Raw genomic sequence first — 15,510 nt, forward strand, 5'->3', positions numbered from 1 at the left:
GAAAATTCCACTTGGGTAAATATATGACACGAAGAAAGGATGGAGTTGGGAAATGGAGTGGGAGGGTAGGACAGAGGGACCTGGAGGGCACAGGAGGGGTGGGGTTGGCTGGGCTGGTGAGGTCAGGGCTGTGGACACACCCTCCTCTTACTGCTCCCTCCACCCTTAGAAACCCTTTGTGACTTCCATGCTCTGTGATGCAGGCCTGGGCTTATAGTTAAGACTGGGCAAACTCAGGGCTCAGTTGCTTCAGGCAGCCATGCTATTCAGATCATGGAGAATATCCTCTGTTTTCTGAACAGTTACACTGAGTCAGGGCTCAGCCCTGGCTTGGCACATTGCTTGGATATTGACCCCAACTTCATCTGCTTGAGTGGGTTGGGGTTGTTTATGCTGTACTTGTTCTACGTGCTATTGACCCTGTATTTGTCACCCCCCAGGAAAAATAATGACATCCAAATGGTAAGAAACCGTGGGTGAACACCCAAGGGAGATTCCCTGTTGTTGTTTCCCAATCCTATTCCCACATTTCTAAGTAAGTTTGGTTGGTACAGAGAGATGGTCTTAGATGGGAAGTCTGAAGAGAGGATAGAATTTCGCTTTTCTTTGGAAGAGGCTGGGTAGACTAGGGCTTCAGGAGGACTAAAGTTTTCATCTGAAGCTCACAGACTGCCTATCTGGCTGTGGTGGAGGGTTCCAGATAAAATCCCAAACACAGTAATTCTGTGGTCCCTGACTGGACTTCATAGAGAGTGTGGTCTCTCTGAAGAAGAACAATTTCTACTGAAATTTGATCATGAGTCACATTCCCCTGTCACCTCCATTCAACCAAGCCTTCCTTCCTATTGGGTTGAGCTGGGGAGCAATGCTAAGAGTCTCTGAGCAGAGGCTGGAGGCAGAGTTCCGTTGGGACACTTTTCCTATGAGGGAGAACAGATGTGACTGTTGGCCTCTGAGTCTGTGTCTTCCTTGAGGACTGCTAACTGAGCATATCAAGGGTGGCTTTCTCTGACAAAATTCTCTTTGAGTTTTTCAGAGAAGGAAAAATTAGAAATATTTGTTCACCTATAATAATTGATTACAGGAACATATTAGCATTAATTAGGGAGTCATATTATTCTGTGTAATGAGTGAATGAATGAATGAATGAGCTTCATAGAGAGTGAGGTAAATGAGTCCCAGCCTCTCATTGTCTTTCTTTTGTTCTCAGCGTCAGGGCAGAGCCAGGAGGAGAAAGAAAGTTAGGACATTTAAAGGTAAGGTCAGCCTGCTGTACCTGAGCTTCAAGGGTGACCCTTCCTGTTTCTGTCAGGAGGACTCAGGCCCATCATTTCTTAGAATGTCAGTTACTAGATACAGTCTCAGAAGACAGGGCACTCAGCAGAGAGGCTTACAGAAAAGCGACCAGACCCGAGACATTGCTCATAGGCCCTGCTCTGCCCATTCATAGGCATGACAGAGTGATAGACCTGGGCACTGGGTATTGCCCAATAGGTGGGCAAGTTAGATATCGAGGAATGACTACTGGCTGGCTTGAAGTCAGAGCTTCTGTCTTACAACTTTGCATTAGTACTTTGACTTCCTCGATGCTCAGATTCCTCTTGGAGGTAACCACTGACATCTGTGTTTCTGGTGGTGGTTTTGAGCATCACATGGGGGTAATGTATGTGAAGGAATTTTATAAATGTTCCACATACACATGTGAACTTGTTAATAGTATCAATGACTTTTTGCCCTTTCCCACTGATACTTGGGGCTATCAGAGTTGTATATCCTAAAGATCTTCCACAGAGCAACTTCTATATGATCTCTGTGCCTCTACCTTCATTACATATAACATACTGTTATGGTTTCCCAGACCAGATAACCTTCCAGAAAGAAGCAGAAGAGGAAAGGAAGCTGGTTTCTTTTCTGAAAAGGTGATTAATTGTTCTCTTCTGTCCTGTTCCCACCCCAGTCCTTTTTTTTTAGCAAATTCTATTCACCTCAGGTATTTCTTGTAGCCTGCTGTAGTTGTGGGAGTGGGTAGCCATAGGAACGTGTATGTGAATGAATGTGTTGAGAGGCCCTAGAGTGCATGGTGAGGTCATAGGCAGGGGGCAATGTGAAGCGGGTAGCAGGCACCAGGGTTCTGACCCCTGCCAGGCTAACAGACCCTCCTTTCCTTGTTCTGGTCCTGGCTGCAGCTTCAGACCTCCTGCTTCCTGCAGTCCCCTGGGCCAGCAACATGATACCACCCGCTTTCGTCGACTGTTATGCCCAGACCCCCTCTGTATGGTGTGTAACAGAACAACTGCTGAGGTCCAGCGTCTGCTGTGTTGGGAGTCCCTGAAAGAACCTGCTCCCTCTGTGTCCTCTTTGGCTTCTGCAGCTTCTGCGACTGAGTCATCGTTCACTCTGGCTTCTGCCGCCTCAGCAACCCCTCCAGAAGACCTAATAGTGTCCCCTTGTCCTGACCCTTCTCCACCACCCCCGTTAATTCTCTCACCTGACCTGATCACCCCTTTAGCTGACTTATTTTCACCCTTACCACTGAGGGACCCTCTGCCACCAAAGCCTGTTTCTCCCCTGGATTCCAAGTTCCCTATAGACCATTCCCCACCGCAACAGCTTCCGTTTCCCCTTCTCCCACCACATCACATTCAGAGAGCAGAGCCCAATCTCCAACCTGAGGCCAGTTTGTCTCTGAACACCATCTTTTTATTTGACTCTACTCTATCCCAAGATATGAACTCTTTACCAAATATTTCCCATGCCATGAATCCCTGTGATTCATGTACTTTTCATTACAAACCACCAAACTCTTTTGCTTTACGAATGCAAGATTGCACTGTGTCTCAGTCTAAAGCAAGTCTCATCATACTGAAGCCTCTGGAAAAAGAGACTTTATCTGTAGGCGGCTCTGGTGGGTCAACCACCGCTGCCCCTACAATTGGAGACATTGACCATTCATGCCCTGCATCTGCAGAATTCTCCTGGTGGCAGCCTCATGCCAAGGACTCTTTTTCTTCCAATTTTGTACCATCTGATTTCATGCAAGAGCTCCTTAGCCTTCATTCTTCTGAGACCTCTTTAGGAGGGTACGCTGTGGTCAACCTCATAGTGCCTGTTAAGCTCTCATTTGTCAGCCATGACATCGTGGCACTCCTGGAGAGACAAGTCAAAAAAAGGGGCGATTTCCTGATGTGTAAAGAAAATGGAAAGAAACCGGGAACTTTCCCAAAACATCTTAGGCCAAACTACCAGCTAAATTCTTCAGGGAAAATGTTAGCTTCAACTTCTGATAAGCATGGCTTGACAACCTCCCTTCCGTTTTCGGCCAGTAATAGGAAAGTAGAGGGGCTGTACATCCATCAGCAGCCCCCATATTCTAAGTGCTTTGAGGACCATTTAGAGCAAAAATATGTTCGGCTCTTCTGGGGTCTCCCATCTCTGCACAGCGAGTCTCTGAATCCTACTGTTCTTCTCCATCGTGGCCGTTCTTCCATGTTTGTATTCTTCAATGAAATTGCGAGTATGTCTGCATTCCAGGAACCCCCAGTACTGCCCCATCCCCAACCTCTGTCCTTGCCTATTACCCAGCCGCAACCCTTGCCTCAAACCCTGCCCCAAGGTCAGTCCCTAGCTCAGCATCCATCTCTACCCACAGCCCAACTACCTAGTCCTCTATTCCAGATTGGGATCTGTGGAGTGTGTTTTCATAAATCTCAGAATGAGGGACAGTCTCTTACGCCATCTGAAATTAACCATCTGGAGTGGAATGTGTTGCAGAAAGATCAGGAAAGTGTGTGGGGTTTACCCTCTGTGGTTAAAAAATCCCAGGAAGACTTTTGTTCTCCAGTTCCTAGTCTTACATTGGTCAAGTCCTTTAAGGCTTGTGATCCCATCCCCATCAGTACTGGAGATTTTCCACTCAGTACTGAACTTAGGAAGAAACTAGAGCAACACCTTCGAAAGAGGCTCATCCAGCACAGATGGGGCCTGCCCCGCAGAATCCATGAGTCTCTGTCACTGCTACGTCCTCAGAGCCCAATTTTAGAGATATCTGAGTCAGAAAACAGTGAGGGACCCTTACATAGCTCTTTGGTTGAGGGTCAGAGCCACAATGATCTCAAGAATTTTAAATCAAGGAAACCTAGAGGCTTCCACAAGAGAAGCTCAAATATGCTTTCCCTGGAGAATGTTGGGAAGCTTCAGGGGTACAGCCAGGAGAATGGCCCAAAAGGTGACCTGTTGCATGAACCAGAGACATCTTCAGAAGAGGATCTGAGTTCTAATTCTGAGAGCGACCTAGAAGGTCATATGATGCATCTGCCAGGGAATGATTTAGGGGTGAGCCTAGGTCAGAAACAACTTGCAAATGCCCTGACAGTACATTTGAGCAAGAAATTTGAGGAAATCAATGAGGGTCGAGTGCCTGGGAATGTGTGTAGTTCATGGCATTCAGTCAAGCAGACAATGCCTCTTCCTGAAAAATCCCATAGCCAACTCAACCACCGAAATTTGGCGGCATTGGTGGGCGAGGACCACTGTGTTGATACTTCCCAGGAGATGTCCTTCCTTGGTTCCAACAAACAAAAGATGTTGGAAGCCCATATTAAGTATTTCCATATGAGGATGCTGTGGGGTCTTCCCAGCAAGGTCCTTGAATCCATAGAAATCTGTAAATCGAAAGAGGACCTTTCCAGCTCCTTTTCCAATTTTGACCTTCCCTCCTCAGCCACATTCATTTCTCAGCGAGATTCCAAAGATGGGGCCTGCAAGTCTCTTAGATGCAGTACTTTTCAAGGAGAAAAGTTGGGAACAAGCTCAGTCCTTGTCCTGGATCGTCATGACCCTGTCGCCTCATCTGTGGGCAAAGAAAGACAGGGGACCCTGAGAAGACAGTTTTCTTATACTGAGAATGACCTTACAGAGATGGATTCCAATGATGGGGACTCCAAGCTCCTTGGAAGAAACACTACAGATTTTCACGCAGAAAAGATAGAAACCACCAGCTTATTTTCCATCCTGAATCATCCACACCTCATCACCTTACCTGATGACAAGGAAAGGCATGGGACCCTGAGAAGAGAATTCTCTGATCCTGATCATGAGCTTACAGAAAGTATCCAGACAACTAATGATGGCAGACAGAGTTTTCTGCCCTGCACACACAGCATCATAGACGAAGTCAGTCAGAAACAGACTGGACTAGCGAGTAGCAGCTACCCAGAGCTGCCCATAATGCAACCTGAGGTTGGCAGTGAGTCAATGGATAAAAAAGTGAGTTTCAGTAATAACATGGAAAGGCTTCAGGGCAGTAGAAAGACCTTTCCTGTCACCAGTGGGTCTAAGGAAATGTTCAAGGAAGAGAAGCTTAAACATCAGATGCTGAGTGAGTTAAAGTTGGCCCATGGGGAGCATAGCCCAGCTCAGACCCATTTTGCTGACATGCCCCTTGCCTTAGATAACTTGACTTCCAAGGGCTTACTGACCAATGTCCAGGGCATCTCCAATGGGAACATGGCAATTTCCCAGGTGCTGAATGTCCACGTGGAGGACAGAGGGATCCGTGTGGAACAGCAGCAGGAGCCCTTGGTCCCTAAGCATGTCTTACAGAATTGCCAAGTTAAGAATTTCCCAGCAGCTACAAAGAGAGTGAGCCCTCCAAGACCCAAAGGACGAGAGCTTGGTGGAGGGAATGTAGGGTTGGGGAACTCCCAACCCAGGAGAAAGAGCTATCCTGTTCAAAAGAAGACATCAGGGGAGGTGCTTGGGAGAAAATCTTCCCCAACCTTGATAACACAGCCTCCTCCTGAAAACCTTTTCAGAAAATGGTTGAAGAACTTTTTTCAGAGGTTTAAGAAACTAAGCATAACATGTGAGGAACAAGAAAGTTTCCAGGCAAAGGGTAGCTCCCTGTCATCATCTGTACAGAATAGAGGTCGAGTTAAGAGTAGAGCTGCCTTTACTGGAACTGCTGAAGCTCAGAAAATTAAGACTGACATTGTAAAGTTCCTAAAGGAGAAGCTAGGGCATAGGGATGGGATAGATATCACCTGTCCCCAAGAGCCCCTTTCCTCCCCAGTAGAGCTTGGGAAAGCTCAGCATGATCCAGAACTGCAGGTCAGAGCAGAGCCTGTCCAGGGCTATCCCTGCAGCTACACGGCTCCCTCCTGCAAAGTGACATGTAGCGAATCTTGCAGCCAACAAGCTATCTTAGTTGGCCAGAATCATCCGACAAAGATTAGGCAGATCATAGACAAGAACAGACAGCCCCAGGAAGTTGAGGCATTTAAGGGCAAAATATTGTATCAAAGGCATCCCCAATCCATGCCCCACAGGAAGCCTGTGCCCCAACCAAATCCCACTTGCCAGTGTCAGGTTGACCCAGTGCCTCCAGCCGTCCCTACCACTGCTAAAAGCACTGTGTTCAGTGATTTGTCATTATTAATTACACGGAAAATTCTTCTGAAGCATTTCCACGGAGGAAAATTCCCCCCCACAAAATAATTCACTCCCTGTGGAGATTATTGGTTCTCCCCAATAAATGTTCTAATAAGAATGATGTCTTTTCTGTGTATTGTGTTGTGGGGTATAGATTTTGGGTAACCCAAGCTTGTGTATAGTGAAAGGTAGGAGTTAGTTCAGCTCTTACTGACTGCTTTCTTTGACTTCTAAAAGGTGAGCAATCTCCTGGAGCTCTTGTGGAGGAATGAGTATCATGTGTCTCCAAAAGCCCCTTCTCTCCCTGATGAAGTCTGAGGAGATGGGCTTTTTTCTGCCTCTTTGCTCTCAGACTTACTGACACGGTGTGGCAGCCTGCAACTTCCTCTCCATTCACTGCTTCATATTTAGAGCAATGAGGAAGACAGGCCTTCCGTTTGTGAAGAGAGGGTTAAGGACCGGTATGTTTTTCAGAAATAATAGTTTAGTCACTATTTTAAAAAAGTTATCAGTGACCAGAGGATCATGTAAGTTGGTGGAGTGTTGAGGGTATTGCTGGTTGGGGTAGCGTGTCAGGAACACCATGGGTATTGCTTAAGAATCTGAGGAATAGGGCATGCTTATTATTTAGGGAAGCATATTTTAACCTCAGTGTTGAGGCTTTTCTACTAAAAAGTCAGTTTGGGGAAGTAGTTCCCCTCCTTGAGTATTTCTCTAGGCTGCCTGGATTGATGACTTTTTTTTTTTTTTTTGAGACAGGGTCTCACTCTGTCACCCAAACTGTAGTGCAGTGGTGTGATCTCAGCTCACTGCAACCTCCGCCTTCCAGGCACAAGTGATTCTCCTGCCTCAGCCTCCCGAGTAGCTGGAATTACAGGCATGGCCCTGTAATTCCACACCTGGCTAATTTTTGTATACTTAGTAGAGACAGAGTTTCACCATGTTGCCCAGGCTGCTCTCCAACTGCTTATCTCAAATGATACTCTTGCCTCGGCCTCCAAAAGTGCTGGGATTACAGTTGCAAGCCAGCGTGCCTGGCTGATTGATGACATTTTTACAGAGCAAAACGATCCCTTACCTGTCTGTGGCAGCAATGTTGACCAGGCAACCACCTACCTCATAGGGTCAAATTAAGCTGAGAGTAAAGAAAAAAGTACTTTAGAATGAATGAGAAAGTAAGAAAAAAGTGAAGATAGGAAAGGATGACCCTGCTGGTGGAAAAAGGTTTGTGCCACAACATGTCCATATCAGGACCCTTTCTCAATCTGGATCTAGGCACCACCCCTTTGAAGTTTACCAGGGTACTGCAGAGGTTAGAGATGCCATTTTGCCAGAAGTATACACGGTTCTATTTTTCAATTACTGTAATAGTATATGCAGGACTGTTTTCAAGCATGACCTCCCTCTCTTTAGAGAAGATGATCTTTGTGCCTTCTCTCCAGTCATGTTGATGGCAACATACAAGATCTTCCCTTAGTGTATATGGTGCATCTATCAGGATGGAGGTGTCACCTATGATCTTTATGGGCTTAGTGGAATATAATTGATATTGTCTAGAACACCTGCAGCTCATGATCCAGAGATGAGTTCTGGACTATGCGTGAGCATTACAGATATTTGGGGGCTCACTATGGAGCATTACAGAATGCTCCTTATGACCAAGAGTGTGCACATACCCACCCTTAAAATATTAGGGTTCTGAAGAGAAGGCAACTCCACTTACATAGACTGGGACTAACAAATGAGGTGAGTTTTCTTTCTTTTTTTTTTTTTTTTTTAGACGAAGTTTCGCTCTTGTTGCATACACTGGAGTACAATGGCATGATCTCAGCTAACTGCAACCCCAGCCTCCTGGGTTCAAGTGATTTTCCTGACTCAATCTCCCAAGTAGCTGAGATTACAGGTGCCTGCCAGCACAACTGGCTAATTTTTGTATATTTAGTAAAGACAGGTTTTCACCATGTTGACCAGATTGGTCTTGAACTCTTGACTTCAGGTGATCTGCCTGCCTTGACCTCACAAAGTGCTGGGATTACAGGTGTGAGCCACCTTGCCTGAGGTTTGTTTTCTAGAGGGCACTTGAGGTAGGTTTTCCAGAAAAATTTGTGAATGCTTGGTGTCAAAACAAAACAAAACAACAGATGTCCACTACAGCTCCCTCACACAACCATCCTTCTGTTTTCCTGTTCATGCTTATGCCACTGACCTGCAGGGTCTGAAATTTAGGATTGCAGAAATAATTCAGATTCCATGAAGGTGTTAGGAATGACAAAATTGGGATGAAGCCCAGGGTAAAGAACTTGCGGAGGTGGAGAATCAATGGAGGACCCAAACATCCATGTGACTAGACTTGCCAATAACCTGGCCTCTTAATTCCTCTGTCATTCCATCTTAGGGTTCTTGAACTCCATTCCAGTACTGCCAAACCCAGAAGCCAGCATCAGAAACATCTATGTTATCATCAGAAACACCTCTTTTTTTGGAGGTGAAGTTTTGCTTAGTCACCCTGGTTGGTGAGCAGTGGCATGTTCTTGGCTCACTGCAACCTCTGCCTATTGGGTTTAAGCAATTCTTCTGCCCCAGCCTCCTGGATAGCTGAGATTAAAGGCATGTGCCACAATACCCAGCTCTTTATTTATTTATTAGTTGAGACAAGTTTTTACCAGGCAGGCCAGGTTGGTCTCGAATTCCTGACCTCAAGTGATCCACCTGCCTTGGCCTCTTAAAGTGCTGGGATTGCAGGCATGAGCTACCATGCCTGGCCTCATCAAAACCACCTCTACATCTGTAATAATACAGCCTGACATTCTCCCCTTTGACCTCATCCTCCTACCCTTCCAGCTTAGGCCCTCAATTTGTCAAATTTTCATACTGGTTCATTAATTTTTCTGCTTATCTATCTACTATGTTCTTGCCTTATTTTCCTCTCTCTTAAATGCAGACTTCATGGTCTATCCTATAGCCAATATTTAAAAAGCTCTACTTGAAATATGCCTCATCCAATTCCCTTTAATCCTTCCTGTCTAACAAAATCTCATTTCTGCCTTTTCCAGAAATGTCTTCCTACAAATGACCAATCAGTATTGGATTAAATCTCACAATCAAGACTATTGACACCATGATAAATGCATGTTCAGCCTTAGCACTACCTGGAAATAATCCACTCAGTCATCCAAAAAATACTTATCCTGTGCTTACTAACAGAAAACAATACAAATGGAGCTTTAGTCATTTTTCCTTAGTCCACTTTCTTACCCCTGCTGCTCAAATGTATTGAAACCTTCTGTACTTTTCTCAAGTTTAGGCCATCTCTACTTGCAGCAGATGTGCTGGCTTCCCCATTCACAGGGAAACTAGAATCCATTGGATAGGAACATTTCGTAAAAGTTTCTTCAAAAAACTGTATCCATCTGTCCTTTGTTTCCTTCCAAGGTTTCTTTATTTTTTTTTGAGATAGAATCTTGCTCTGTTGCCCAGGCTGGAGTGCTATGGCACGACCTAGGCTCACTGCAACCTCCACTTCCTGAGTTCAAGCGATTCTCCTGCCTCAGCCTCCCAAGTAGCTGGGATTACAAGGACACACTGCCACGCCCAGCTAGTATCTGTATTTTTAGTGGAGATGGGTTTCACTATGTTGATCAGGATGGTCTGGATCTCTTGACCTCATGATCCACCCCCATCAAGCCTCCCAAAGTGCTGGGATTGCAGGCATGAGCCACCACACCTGGCCTACAGTCTGTCTTTAATATATCGCTTCCTATTGTGTTTCTCTTATGTTTACTTGGCTTATTCTAATGAAAACACCTGTTTAAGTATATGTCTCCCTAGATTTGTTAGAACTCTTTTGAATGCAAGTTGATAGAATTTCAACCCAAAGTAGCTTAACAGAAAACAATGATCTGATGGCCTTGTATCGAGTATTTGATAATCCCTGAAACAAAAAATGTGGCCATATGGTTAGAGACGTTGATGGGCCAGATTGGGTTGTGGACTTATCTCTAGGATAAGAAGGGCACTGGGTTGAATGCCCCCCAAAACAACATGAAGTAGGGATATAACTCCTGGAAGTTCAGGGTAGTTGGATGGAAAAGTATGCTTGAAAGAGAAATACTAGAGTTCTAATTGTCCAGATAGTCCTGAAATCAGTTTCTTTAGGACAGGTGTTATTTTCTTTTAATTATTTTTTTTTCATGTAAGTAATGCATCATTATATTATCTGAGTTAAAAAAAACAGTCTCTATAAGTCTAAATACATCCATTGATCATTTCTTTCTAGGAGGTAAACTATTATGATTTTCATTGTGGTATGCATTGCATTCTGTGTTGTGTGTTGACCTGGAATATTTATAGTTTATTCATTTTACATTAAAAAAGATCACATTATGCATATTAATTTACAGCATGGTTCTTTTATTCAACAAATATCGTGTCATTCTAAAATAGCGCATATAGAGGTACCTCATGCTTTTTAACTGCTGTGTAGTATTTCTTTAAATGAATAGTCCATATTTTTTAGATTGTTAAATATTTCCTATTTTTTATTATGAACAATGCTGCCATGAACATCCTTCTATATGTTTTATTGTGCATACTTTCAAGTGCTTCTCTTGAGTATACCTATGCCTAGAAATGAAATTTCTGTGTCAGACTGTTTATATTTAAGAAACATGTATTATTATTTATTTAAAAATTGTAATTTATATATAGTTTGAATAGAAAACAAATGCACATGGTAAAAAAAAGAACTGAAAAATTATGTAATGAAAAGTCTTCTCTCTCAGTCTTGAACAGACTCAGTTGGTGCTTTACTTTCTTTTTTTTTGTGTGTGTGTGTACATTTAGAATTGTTACTTTAAAACAAAGAATCAGAGTAACATCAACAATAGAAAATCCATGTAGAAATATTCACAATCTGCTCAGTGAGAAATGGGAAATCAACTTCCCTACCTTACTGCCAACCTATAGTTTGAGGAGCCAGAAGTTGACATGAAGTTGGAAGGTCACCTTTCCCAGCAAAACCCCGCTCCATAGCTATGTGCATTTTTATTCAAAGGCTCCTCAACCAGAGGGAAGAGTGAGAACTGAGAACCAAAATACTGTTATTGGCAAGGGTTTGGCCAAAGGGTCTGAGATGTGTAAGCACCAAGAAGGGAAAGGGAGATTGAGCAACGTAAGAAAAAGGGGCTGTAGGAACAAGCACAGAGAAAACAAGTAAACAAGAACCTACTTCGACCCAGAGCAAAATGACAGTGCACAGTGCACATACATTCATCCCCTCAAGTGTGGGCTACACTGCACAGCGACTCAACTATCTCAAACATGGTCTATCGGAAGGATTCAAATCCCCTAAGGGCACTCGGCGTAAGACCGCAGTGACTTGGTAACAGACATACACAAGCATGCTGTGACCCTAAAGCAACAACACACTTTAGATAATAATTGTTCAGAAAAAATCCTCTCCCAGAGCTGACGTTAGAAATTCCAAGTTAGCTATAAACATTCTTTGGGAATTCCTTTAAAGGTATGAGTTAAAACAAAAATCAACAGTTGGTGCTTTACTTTCATTGAGTGTTAAATATTACATGCCAGCTGTTAATATTTTAAATATGCCTTTCAATTTGTGTATGTCTGATATTTCCTCATGTTTAGTTTCATGATATATGCCTTTGGTATAAATAGCATACCAGTTAGCCTAACTTCTTCTCATTTTACACTATCAGGTGATACATAATTTATAATCCTATTTCTGATGTTTTTCAGTTTAATTGCTTGTTAAGTGTTGTCTGCTAGACTTTAACATTGTAAAGTTCTCTCATCTTTTTTGTAATTACTGTTTTGCATACTTTGAGACTATAAATATTTTGTTATTCACCAAACCTTTCATTTATTCATTCATTTATATTCGTATAGACATGGTTTTCAATTTTATTTAGTTAATTATAATCTGTTACTGTAATTATTTATTTTGATGTTGATATTGTCATATGTTTAAATAATAGGAGCCCCTTTAAACTGATGTCTGGGTCCTTTTGACACATCTCCAACATTGTTTGAACATTTTCTTACTTTGTTATCCAGCAATATGTGTTTGGGCCATTTTGTATTTTTCCTGCACAAATCCTAGAATTAGCCATTTCTCTAAGATACCCTGCTTTCATTTGCTGGAGAATGATATTTAGAAGCCAATATATGGATACTAATTGTGTTCATTGCTATTAGGGTATCAGTGCTCTCATGCTTTCTCAGTGTACAGATCTATCTATCTGTCTATCTATCTATCTATCTATCTATCTATCTATAATATGAATTATCCATATTTCTGTACCTATCTATATACATTGAAAACTATGAATTCACACCCATACCTAAAATTACTACCAAATATCCAATACCACTGTGTTCATTTTAGTTTTCTCTTTCTCTCTCTCTCTCTTTCTTTCTTTCTCTCTCTCTCTTTCTCTCTTTCTCTCTCTCTCTCTCTCTTTCTTTCTTTTCTTTTCTTTTCTTTCTTTCTTTCTTTCTTTCTTTCTTTCTTTCTTTCTTTCTTTCTTTCTTTTTCTTTCTTTCTCTTTCTTTCTTTCTTTCTTTCTTTCTTCTTTCCTTTCTCTCTCTTCTCCCTTCTCTCTTCTCCTGTCTTCTCTCTTCTCTCTTCTCCTCTCTTCTCTCTCCTCTCCTCTCTCTTCTCCTCTCTCCTCTCCTCTCCTCTTCTCCTCTCCTCTTCTCTTCTCTTCTCCTTTTTTTCCAGCAGTGAGAAATCTAGCTCATATTCTTCTTAAAACAAGGAAGACTTGAGATGTTTGATAGACTGATATTAATTCTTTCTCTCACTTGGGATATACTAGTAGCAGTAATCATACAACATGAAAGCATGAATGATAGAGCTTTATTTGACAGTTGAATCTGAAGGTATCCTCTTAGAACACATCAAAAGGAGTAAAATCTCTAATTTCACATTTGTATATGTTTATACTGTGTTATCACTACCAAGAGAAGCAAAATCCTAATTTGATATCTCAGGAGATGATTATATTATTATGCTTTTTAAAGCATAATGATAAAAATGAGTTACATGATATGGAACTTTATAAAATATCTTAGTGACATTACATCTTTAATGACAGTAATAGGAACTGATTTCAAGGTTCAACTATGAGAAACTCTGAGGGTTTATTTTAAGCATTTATTTAAAACATTTTCTCTTTAGTTGGAAAGTCTTTTTGATAATTGTTTAAGTGACCATCTACCATTTTAGTTTCCAAGATTTATGATTAACATTAAAATCAGATATAAAATGTTATATACTTTTCACATTTATATGTTTTAATTAAATAATCTTTAAAGGTGATATTTGATTCATTGGTTATCTTATATTTCTTCCTGATAACTGCAGATATTTTAAATGCAGTATCAACTATTCTTTTTCATGTTTTTGGCCTGACATTTCTTCATTCACACAATTGCCTTTTCTATGTTCGTAAATACTATATATTAATATATGCTGAGGAGGCTGAATGTCTCTGAACTGAGCTCCAACTTTGTATCAAACAGTGTACTTCTATATTCATTTTAGATGTCAAAAAGGCAGCTAAACTTAATATGTACAAAACCAAACCCTTGTTTTTGTTTCTTTTTAAGATCAAATCTTACCCTCTCACATTTTCTCCTATCTCAATAAGTGGCAACATCTTTCTTTGAGTTTCTCAGGCAAGAAACTCTGGAGTCAACTTTGACTTCTTTCTCTTTCTTATACTCTGTAATTGGTCCCTCATCAGATCTTTTATAATATATCCAGGACCTGTCCAGCTCTCTTTCCTTGTCATATATTTTAATTGATCAAGCCACCATCATCTCTTGCCTGAATTCTTGTAGCAGCATCTTAATTGTTCTCCTGGTTCCATGCCTGCACCTTGAAGCCAGAGTGATCTTTTTCAAATATATATTATGCCACTTCTCTGCTCAAAAGTTTCAGAAGCTTCTTTTGCAACTCAGAAAAAAAGCCCAATAGCCTTTGAGTACCTTCTATATGATCTAGCTTCCCTCTATTTCTGTAGACCCCTTTCCAGAATCTTCCCTTTACTTATTCTACTCTAGTATCACTACTGGCCTTCTTGCTATTCTTTTAAAGTACCAAGCATTTGCCTACCTCAGGGCCTTTGCCGTTGTTATTCCCTGAGGCCTGCATGCTCTATACCATGATATCTGCCTAGCTAGATCCTTCCATTTTGTTCAGATTTCTATGCAAGCATCACCTTATCAGAGAAAGCTTTCCTGACCACCTTAAGTAAAATAGCACTTACCTTTTCACACTTCTTATCTCTCTTATCTGGTTTAATTTTTCTCCATAGTACTTGCTGCTGTCTAACGTATTTTAAATATAATATGTTTTATATGTGTATATATATATATATATATATATATATATATATACTATATACAGTATGCTTACTTATAGCCCCTGCTAGATTATAAACTCTATGCAATCAGGAATTTTGATTTTCTTATTATGTGCCTCCTGTGTTTAGAACAGTGCCTAGAAAGTGATTGGTGTTCCATTAATATTTGTGGGATAAATAAATTAAAACCTTTTCTGAGAGAAATAATCTGTTATGTTCGGGTTCCAGTAGTGTCAATCAAGTTAAGACATTTCTGATACTTCCTTCTCCTCTCTTTGCCTGACTCCGTCCTAGATGAAAGCATGGATATGCCAATAAAAAAATTTATTGTTAATAAAAAATTCTTGGGTTGTTTCATTTGCATAGTGAAAGCAACTGAAGTGTAAATCCTGTTTGAACAATGCAAGCACTGAGCTGACAATGAAGTGAAGTAAACAAATTTGTGTGTGGAGATGGGGTTGGATGGGTAAGAAATTGCAAGGTGGGCAAATGGAGGAAAAGGTCACATCCTCACATCTTCCACTCTAGGTCTCCCTACCTAAAAGCACTACCATTTTGGCAGAAGGAAGACATTTTAACTTAAAGTGAAGTTAGTGTTTTGGTGAATACATCTTACAGGACGTTTTAATTACTGAGCTGGATTATTCGTGGCACTACGAATGACTTAAAAAAAGAATGGTTAAGAACA

General features: G+C 41.5%; 1 protein-coding gene across 1 annotated transcript; it reads left to right on the forward strand.

Annotated features, from left to right (window-relative positions):
- The first annotated feature begins 273 nt into the window (after positions 1-273).
- LOC108284094 (spermatogenesis-associated protein 31D3-like) lies at positions 274-6,495 on the forward strand. The gene is made up of 4 exons (XM_037728577.1): positions 274-462; positions 1,211-1,255; positions 1,849-1,919; positions 2,187-6,495. Exons 1-4 carry the CDS (start codon positions 274-276, stop codon positions 6,493-6,495), a joined length of 4,614 nt encoding a protein of 1,537 aa, XP_037584505.1.
- Positions 6,496-15,510: the final 9,015 nt, after the last annotated feature.

Source organism: Cebus imitator, unplaced genomic scaffold (assembly GCF_001604975.1).
Source record: "Cebus imitator isolate Cc_AM_T3 unplaced genomic scaffold, Cebus_imitator-1.0 Scaffold269, whole genome shotgun sequence".
NCBI lineage: Eukaryota > Metazoa > Chordata > Mammalia > Primates > Cebidae > Cebus > Cebus imitator.